General features: G+C 46.9%; 1 protein-coding gene across 1 annotated transcript in view; it reads left to right on the top strand.

The window, feature by feature from the left end:
- The first annotated feature begins 3,248 nt into the window (after positions 1 to 3,248).
- Positions 3,249 to 9,779, top strand: part of ELAVL2 (ELAV like RNA binding protein 2) — a 134,769-nt gene continuing 128,238 nt past the window's right edge. Inside the window, exon 1 of the mRNA XM_047098393.1 lies at positions 3,249 to 3,331. Within this exon, the coding sequence (XP_046954349.1) occupies positions 3,249 to 3,331 (83 nt within the window). The remainder of the gene's footprint in view (positions 3,332 to 9,779) is intronic.

Here is a 9,779-nt window from a genome sequence, read left to right as displayed (position 1 = left end):
AGCTACTGTTCTGCTTTTTAATTCTAGAGAGCTAGACTAAAAGACGGTGGACGCATGCTTGACGTACTGAATTTTCGTAAATGTCAGCGGCAGTAACTTAAGTGGTAAATGTGGGTAGAGTAGAGCAGGGGTACAATAGGAGTCTAGATGTTGAGTGAGCTTCGGGATTGAGGTTGGAAGTTCATTTCGTGGGAAGAGAGGGATAACTTCGGTTTTGGGGGATGCATGCCTCTACTTTCGCACAGCAACCAAAGGACTAGAGAGGCGTTAATACTATTGAGGGGAATCAGAAGCCTGGACTTGCAGATTAGACCAGCGAAAACCCCACACTTAATTGCATTAACCAGATAACATGTGCTGGGGAGATGGGATTGCCAGATGGAATTTAGATGCTGCACCAGGCTGCTAGTTGTAGTTGACTGAAAAAAAGTACATGCCGCCTGAGGGCTAGGGCTGGGCTGGGGCTGGGGTGGGTAGAAGCTGTCAAAACTCATCATTGCTAGGTGTGCGGGCTCTAATTCTTGGGCGCCAATTACCGTGATTATTTTTTAAAAGAAGGTAGCCAATTTAGGGCCGAATTCTTAAGCCTGTACCGGATATGAGATTCCCTTTGTTCAGAAAAGCGTAAATAAGATCCTTGGAGCTGTGTCTGTGGAGTGGCGGCTGCCTGGGAGTCTTGTTGTGCACGGCGCTGGGAAGTGGATTCCAAGCCCTGTCCTTGGTCCTACGCGGCTGACTTCGCCTTCGGGGCGAGGGGGGAACCCCTTCTCAGCCCCGAGAATTCACAGTTACCCCAGGAGCCAACTCAGCTACGTTGCCCTCACCCCCGTCCCTACCGCCCCCCCCCCCCGCCCTTCTCGAATAGCTATTGTTAATCTGACGCCGGGAGAAAGATGGTTGGGGGTGAGACGCTGGGCAGACACATGCTTCATTTTAACTTTTGTGATTTCTCAGGGTTTGGGAGAAACCAGCTGGCTTTCTACTGCGGAAAAAGAGAAATCAGGGTAGATGTGGGAAAGGGGGAGGGTGTTCGCTGGGCGGGGAGGACGAGGAGGGAGGTGGTGGCGGTGAACGAGGTGCTGCCTTTGCCTAAGAGAAGTTTAAATTATTGGCACGAGGGGGGTGTGGGTGAGTGTGCGTGAGAACGCCCGTGTGGTGCTTGAGATGGAGAGAATGGGGGACAGGTACAAAAACGGCCAGGGTACTCTCCACCCCACCCACCCTCCCGGGTCTAAAAGCCAACTTGGGGCTAGCCTCCGGACTCTGCCATCTCCGGGGCGGTGGGATCTGGGGATAGCAAGGTGGCAGTGCCCAGCACGGGAGCTCCGCGGCGAATAGGACCTCGCGTGGCCATTGTTGCTTAATTTATGCCCAGCACGTTGCTACGTACCCACCTATTTCACGTCTGTAAAGAATTAATATGAGAGCTATACAACTGTGGCAAATTGGAGGTTGGATACGTTCCCCGTTTGCCATTTTCAAATACGGGTTAGCGAAACTGATGTCGAGTCTGGGTATTTTCTCATGTAATTGCCAGCTGCAGATCTGGCTTTATTGTGGCCAGAGTGAGAGAAATAGTCAAGCATTTAGTATTTACTCTTAACACTGCTGGGCTGAGATGAATCTCTTACTTTCTCCCCGAAATGCACGGGTTCTTTCCCCGCCCCCACTCATGTGCCACTCCTGTTGGTTAAGCTTCTAAACGTTTAGCCCTTTCCCACATCTCAGTTTATATATATACCCATCCTCTGGATATTGGGAATAGGAGGGAGATGGAGGTGGTTTATTTCTTAGGCCTAAACTGAAACCTATAAAATGCAGGCGTAAAGTCGAGGGTGGGGGGAGAGTACAGAAAAGACAATAGTAACCGAATAAATTATTTTCCTAATTGGAAATAAGTTCCTAAAGGTCAAGAAAAAAGTGTGCATGTTTTAGAGATGGTAGAGTAGAAAATCTATTTGAGCCTGTAAGACTTCCTTTGCAAAATGGCTTCTTAAATGGGACATCTGAAAGGTTTGTCACGAATCTGAACAGATAAGTCTGCAAAAAAAAAAAAATGTTGAGTGTTTAAAAGTCGCTTTTTGGAGGATTAAAAAAGTAACTATTGCTCAGTTATTATTGTCATTCCCTGAGTATGTCTTACACCAAGCACTCCTGGGTTCTCCTTCCATGTTTTGACCAAGTGCTTGGGCACCCCATTTTAACCTCTTCTGGAGTTCTCCACGAAAAACGCAACGTTTTGCAGGTCGAAGTGGACTGGAAGACTTGGGGGAACTCTGTAGAGAGATCTCCCATAACTTCAAGAAGTCAGCTTCAGGAAGTAGGGCGTAGGGCATTCGAAGAGTTTTAGGCTTGGATTGGCAAATTTGGTAGGCCCAGTTTTGCCTAACGTTTGGAAACAGGCATTTTTAGCAATTCCGCCTGCTAGGGATGGGAATATTGTAATTAACTGTTTAGAGGGAGGTCAAAGAGGCGCAGGCGCTTTGAGCGGTTTTCCCAGTAACCCCGTACAAAGTCAATTAAGGTCATTTAATTGCTAATCGGATTTAGGGTGACAACAGAAATGCTGATATAGAATCAATTAGCTATTTCTGGTGTCCCCAGTCTGGGTTCCCCAAACTGAGGGATGGATTGTCTCTATTTCCATGTGGTTAAACCCCTTACTTTACTATGCCTGATTTGACTTAGCCCAACAGGGCAATTTTGCCGCCTCCACCCCCGCCATGGGTTAGAGGAGTCCTTCCTCCATTCTCCATCCCCCCCCCCCGCCCCGCCCGTCGCGTGGGGGCGGGGAGCGCTGGGCGCCCTTAGCGGACCTTGCTGCATCAAACCCGCATCATGCCCTTGAAGCTGTAACCTCGGTCACGTTCTTGCGGCGACTCAGTCGCCCACTGCTCAGTTCCTTTCTCTTACCTCTTGCGATTTCAGGTAGGTATGACAGGTGATATTTTAAATGTAGTTTTTATGGGGTAAGGGTTAAAACAGAAGCCTTTGCAATGAAAACCACAACACGACAGGTGCTCTCGTAATTAAGCGGCTGAGCAGGTGTAAAAACGTGCTCCCACCGCGTGGCTCGGGGTCGATTTTGACTCCCAGTCGCGGGGCTGAGTCTGAGGACAGACACAGGTTTTTCTGGGGAAAGGCGATTGAGCTGGGCGTGGGGGCGGGCCAAGGCTAGGTAGCTATGTGACGCCCCCTCGGTGAAGAGTTGGCCATTTCGGGGCTAACGTAGGGGGGGCGTTGGAAGGATGCGGCGAGCGACAGGCTCTTGTATAGTCGAGTGCAGGATTTCCTACTTTGCGTTTGAAGCAGAGTATAGCACCCCGCACAGGTACTCGGGCTTATCTGAACGTCAGATTCCTTCTAGAGAGGCATAGAGGGGCAGCCAGGGCTAAGCCTTTAGTTTTCTGCCAAGGGACAGGACCCTTCGGTTATGAAGTAGAGGAAAAGCCTTTTAACTGTACTTGCTATATATGTGTATGTATGTATGTGTATGTATTTGATACACATACATATACATCAAAGTAACCCCTGCGCGAGTCGTTCTGGCTCCCCGTTAGCGCCTGGAACCTCGGGGTTTGCAAACTTGCACCTGGAATCTACCGCCTCTGGGCGCGCGACGCTTTCCGCGCTGCCAGGGGAACCTGGTCCCGGAGGTTGCTCGGAATCGGAAGACGGGAGGGACCCAGCCGAGCAGCCGCAGCCGGGCGTCTTCTCGCAAGCACAGACCGGCGGGCGGCCGGGCAGGGCACGCGCCGGCGGCGGCGGCCGCGGCGCCGCGAACTCGCCGCCGGCCCCGCCTCCTGGCGCTCTTCCAAGCAAGCCCCTCCTCCCCGCCCCGCTACAAACGGCGGGACCGCGGCGCCTGGGCGTCACTGAGGCAGCTGCCGGCCGGGTGAGGAGGCCGGTCGCCGGCGCGACGCGGGCAGGGCGGGGGTTTCGCCGGTTCCAGTCCGCCTTCTTGCCTTCGCTAGGACTGGAGACGCCGCCGCCGCCGCCACCGCCTCTCCGCGGAGCCCGCCCGGAGCGACTCCTCCGCGGCTGTGCTGACGGCTGGCGGCGCAAGCCGTAGTAGCTGCAGCTCCGAGTCGTAGCAGGCAAGTGCGGGGGGCGTGGGAGTGGGGGCGGGGAGGACGGGCACGCCGCGCCTGGCCCGGGGTCTGTTCTGGACGCCCAGGCTAAGGGTTGTGTGCGGGCGCCGCGACGCCGAGCGGAGTCCGGCCTCCGCTTAGTGGGACGCCCTAGTCCGGCCTCGGGCGGGAACGCCGGTGGGGGCGGCGGAGGTTGTGCACGCGAAGTTCCTAGAGCTCGGCCCCTTGCGGCGGGAGTAGAGGGAATTGGGCGCCTCGGGAGGTGGCACCGCCCCTCCTGTGGGCACTAACTGGTTGGGGGCGGCGGGAGCCGAGCGGGGCCAGTCGGTCCAGGCAGCGTGTTCAGGGCCTGGACGTGCCCCGGTACGGCCGCGTGTAGCGCGAGGGGAACTGCGCTGAGACGCAGGTGAGTGCTTTGGAGGGAAAGCGGGGGAGGGGGCTTTTCTAGAAAAAGGGCAAGATTCCTGTGGCGAACTGACAACCCCGCCTTTCGGGAGACTGTGTGCGGTGGGTTCCTCTGCCGGATGGTGTCTGGTGGCGTGCCCACTTGGTACGGCACCTCCTCGCGTGTGGTCCTTGGAGCTCCCGGGGCGTCTGGAGACTTGGAGCGGCCACGCAATGTGCAGAGGTGGCATGGGACTGGGGGTGGCCGGGGCAGAGCAAAGAGGATCCCGCGGGCCGCTCGTTCTCTTGCGCGGTATTAGGTGAGGCCGGGCGCAGCCGCGCGAGGTCGCAGCTCGCGGTGGCATCCTGGGTTTGCGCGCGAGCGGTGCTCTGGGCGGGAATCGCTGGGCGAGGTGGACCCGGGGCTTTGGTTCGCTCCGGTAGGTTGCGGCAGTCGCGCCTTCAGCTCTGCCAGGAGGGCTGGCCAGCTGCGGCCCCCGTGCACGGATGTGTGTGCGTGCACTGGTGCGATTGGTGGTCTCTCTCAGACCAACATCGATTCACCAGCAGGTGCCTCTCCAGTGGTCTTGACAATGACCAGCAAGCAGTCTTTCCACAGCGTTGTCTTAAAAGCCTACTTGTTATCCTGGAGGGCTGGAGCGCAAAACCTCGTCTCTAGATGTGAGCTATGAGCATGGAGTTGTAGTTGTCCAGATGGTCATTTAAAATAGTGTGCATTTAAAATGATCATCTTTATGATAAAAATTTCATCTCTTACTCTTTCTACATTTTCCGAGAATGTGAGAAAGGAGAATTTGTTACTCGGTATCTATTCTCTTTTATTTCCTCCCCAAGGAATGATGTTTAGCAATGCCAAATGAATAGATCTCCGTCAAGGACAAAGAGTTTTTTAAAACTTAATTTTCTGGTGGACCTACCCATAATAATCCTGTCTTCATAAAAATGTACCTCAGTCCCAAACTTGAGACAAATAAGTCCATTTAAAACCACTCGAATACCAGTTGGGGTGTGATTTCCCCATCCCCTTAGAAAATCAGTTTGTATGAAATACTGGTTAGTTGCCCTTGAAGACAATCTTCTCGAGAATCGTTTCCCGAGAGTCCTTTGAATTTTTCATTTGTGCTAAGCTCGCTCGCTCTTGCGGAAGCTGACCCAGAGTCTCCATTTTGGTAAGCGGGTAGAAAAGCTTTTCTGGATCTACTTTCTCATCTGGACCTTTTGGTCTAGAAATGATGACTGTTCTGCTGGATGGACTGGAACATTACTGCATTTGTTTTTGGGTTATTCTTTATAACAGGTTTGTAGGAATGTTGATTTAATACTGCTGGAGAGGGTGTTCGTACTTAGAGAAAGTTCCCTTGAAAATGGGGGAGAAAAGGGGAAGGGGGGCAAGAAAAAAAACTGTCTAGAAGATAATACCTAGGGTGGGGCAGGAAAAATTAAATTATTACATTATATCCAATTTTATATGATTCCTCTCCTTTTTTTTTTTTTTCCTTTTTGAGAGAATTTTTGTGTTTGTGTGATCAAAACTGGCCCCTTAATTCCTTTTTGGGTAACTTTGTGCTGCCACCTTTCGGGGAATGAGGTTTTTTTATTTATCCCTCAAAGACAGCCTGAGGCATTTAAGCCCCCCTCCCCTTCCACCCCCCCCCCCCACTTCTTTAGGTGTTTGCTCCATTGTGTAGTGTTTACTCTTAGGAATCAGGTCAGCTCTTTTAAGCTGTACACACTGTCCCTGTGGTTGAAGAGAATTTTTAGGGTATGCTCCTGGAATAGAACAGGTACGCCAAACTGGTGAGTGTAGGCTGGGCTTGTCATTTTACTACTGAACCTTATTTTTAGACTAAAAAATTTTTTCTAGACTAAAAATGCATGAGTTGTTAAGAGTTCCTTTTTGTTTGTTTTTTTGGGGGTGGGGTGGGGGGAGGGTTGGTTGGTTCTGGTTATTTCTTTTTTACCAGAGAAGCAAAGTCCTTCTCTGCTGGGGTTTTGCACTATTAGTTATGACCTATCTCCCAGTGAGATATGGAACAACAGTGCTGTAGGTGGCATTTCTACTGCCCCGTTCCTTAATCCAGCCTTTTCAATCTTTGTATGCAGACAGATGTTTCTTGCCGAATCGTTACCACTTCCTGCTATTCTAGCCTTCCATGCTTTGCTTGTTAACATGATTATAATTTTTAAAAATACTGCCTCCCCCCTCCCCCCAACCTCTTTCTTTCATTCTAGAAGCAAGTCCCAAGTTTTCTTAAGGACACAACAAAGCTACGAAGGATACCCTGACTTCTAAACTGGGGTCAGCTTTTCTTTGATGGGAAAAAAAATAGATTTTTTTAAACCTGGGATCTTTTCCGGTATTAGCATGGCAGAGCACCGCCCTTCATGTTCTTTTTTGCCCAAAGAACTGGATATTCCAAAATGGCATGTTATTAAGACTGCCTTTACCGGTAACCTTTTTGGTAGATTGGTCTGCTTGGTAATGTCAATTCTTTTGCTCTCATTTGAACTCTTACTAAAGTTACCATATCACATTCTTTTTGCCACCTTTGTCACCAATGTTTATTTGGAATAAGGGAGCCTAGAGATCCATGGTCTTTAGCCTGGTCAGGTTATTATTTTTTTGATGGTATTGGGGGGCTGTATATAGGTGAGGTGGTATGGGGCTGTGGGGTGTGGGTGGTATGTCACCCTATGGAAAACCAGCCCGTAGCCTTCTACCTCATCTCTTTCTTATTCTTTGCATATTCCGCTGGACAGGCCGTGAATCATGGTAAACTACCACATTTGAGGTTTGGTTTTGTTTTTAAGCACAAGTAGTTGTTTGGAAGTAGAACTGCTTTGTGGACATATAACCCATACAGTATTAACTGCTCTCCCTTGAAATTCTTAAATTTTTAGCAAGGGGACTCTGTACCTTGATTTCGCATGGGGATCCACAGATTATGCAGTTTATTCTGGCTAAAGTCTTTCTTGTTTGTTAATATTTTTAGTTGCCAATATTGCTGCTTTATGCTAATATATTACAGAACTGTGTGAAATTTGATGGCTCTATGCACTGGTGATGCCACACCCAACTCTTGAATTAACAATGTAGAGGACACTTAGACACAGAATGTTCACTTGCTTTGGCCAGTTTCATTCTACAGATGTGGAAGTCTTCACTGGTTCTGGTTACTTACAGAACCTACATGTTGTGTACTTTAATGCCAAACTCATTGTTCTATGTTTCTGATTTGGGCAGGACATTTAAGGTCTATTTATTTGATTCTGGGTACTAATTGGTTTGCAATGTTGATTTTTCTTTCTTGATTTTGAGCAATATAAATTTGTTAAGCAGAAACAGAAGGTGCTTTAGGCAATACTATATTTTAAGGCTTTTGTGTATTAAAAGATACATGCTTTGTGGTTTAAGTAGCATTGGTAACTTTCAGAATCTGAACTAAAAATAGGAATTTAGGATAGTAAAATCGTATGGATGTTTTATGGGATATTTAGGACATTTTTCACTAACAAACATTTAGATTTCAGCATGCATGATGTATATCATAATTTTAATTTTAGCAAGATCCCGGGAAAATATTTTTTAAGAGAATATGACTTTCTGTATCTCTAGCCTTGTATTTTATTGTATAAAACAAAAGACAACTCTTCTCTGAGTAACCCTGTACTGGGTGCATTCCTATAGATATTTCCCCTTTTAATACTAGTACTATCTGTCCAGGGATTGGGCTATATTAGATACCTATTTTTGGTAAAGGTATTATTTTCTCAGAGTTATAGGCTAGGTTTTGAATGCATCAATTTTACTGATACTCTTAATTGTATGTTTCCCTTCTGAGCGTTGCTGAATAGTTTTGGATGATGGCATACAGGTTTTGCTTGTAATAAATCTTCATATAGAAGAGGATGGGTGCTCTTGCAAGGAGTAGGATAGGTGAAATAACCAAGGTCATAGGAATAGGTGGCATGAGATTAAAACTAAACCAACTTGGAGTTTGCCTTATTAATTGCAAGTAACTTTTTTTCTTTCTTTAAACTTACACATAGTATTTGTGTGTATTTCCATATCTGACTTCCGTTATGTCAATTTGACTGAAAATGTATATATAGGAAACAAGTTTTGACAGGCAAGGCCCCCTTACCCACTTTTAGAAATTATTTGGGAAAAATAATTGACATTTTTTTCTCAATAAATTTGTTTATTGTGAGACAGTAAAATGATAGGGTTTTTTCTGATGTTGTTTTTTTTGTTTTTAAACATGTTGAAGGTTTTGCTCTAGATCAGGTAAGTTTTGAACTCCTAGGTTGAGGTATCGGTATATTTTTCCTTTGCCTAATCTAATAGTGATAGATTCATATCAGCCTTTTCCCCTTGACTTAAAGGAGTCTGTCTCATAAAAAGGAATATGTATTCTACATGACTAGCTTTTCTTTTCCTGTAGAATTTTTGTTGTTGCAGGCTGTTAGTTACTGGAGATTATTTCAGCAACCGTAAAGACTGTGTTAACAGAATATCACAAAAATCCATATTTTCATAAATATCAAGCAGATCAACATTTCAGGATGAGTTTTTATTTCATTTTGCTTTTAGCCGTGGTCAAACTCAGTTCAAGCTTTATTAGACATTTTCTTGACTAGTGTTGTTTCCTTACAAGAAGAGGCACAGTAGTTGCTTTAGAATTCTCAGCTTTCCTGTATCTTCGTTACGGAGTCCCTATAAAATGGAAATTTCTAGCTAATAATCAAATTCTGATCTCTTCGAGCATCTGAAGGAAGCTGTGGGCGCTCTCTCCCTAGAGAAATGTACATACACCGAAATTTCTGTATAGTTTTTACCATCTTGCCCTCAGGATTAAAGAGCGATAAAATGAGGTTATATTTGGGAAATAGGACTTTGAAAATTGGAGTTGTTGTCATATACTAGTGAGGGCAGGGCGAAGCCTTTCGGATCAGTTCTTCTCTGCAGTAGCCTTACCAATATGGGCTTTTAGCTTTCATCGAAGGCAGATTCTAAGCTTCCTTGTCTTCTTATAGTTTGTTTTAAAATCCATTCTGATTTTGTAAACAAATATTACACATGTAAGGTCTTCTGGTGAGCACAATGCTGCCAGTTTAGCTACTGAGTTGTCTTGCCTCAGTAGGTTTTGTCACTTAAGTTGAAATTCTTAATTTAGCCGAGCCAGGTACAATATGCTAAGCTGGAAGTCTGAAGTTTCCCTTGTCTGGTTTTGCTCAATTACTATGTCCTTGTTTTTTGTTTTTTTTTTTTTAACTTCCTTG

Source organism: Lynx rufus, unplaced genomic scaffold (genome assembly GCF_022079265.1).
Source record: "Lynx rufus isolate CCGP_SWC_20201006 ecotype Redwood Valley unplaced genomic scaffold, mLynRuf1.p SCAF_10, whole genome shotgun sequence".
Lineage (NCBI taxonomy): Eukaryota > Metazoa > Chordata > Mammalia > Carnivora > Felidae > Lynx > Lynx rufus.
Note: the sequence above shows the minus strand (reverse complement) of the source record. Positions and strands in the feature narration are given on the sequence as shown.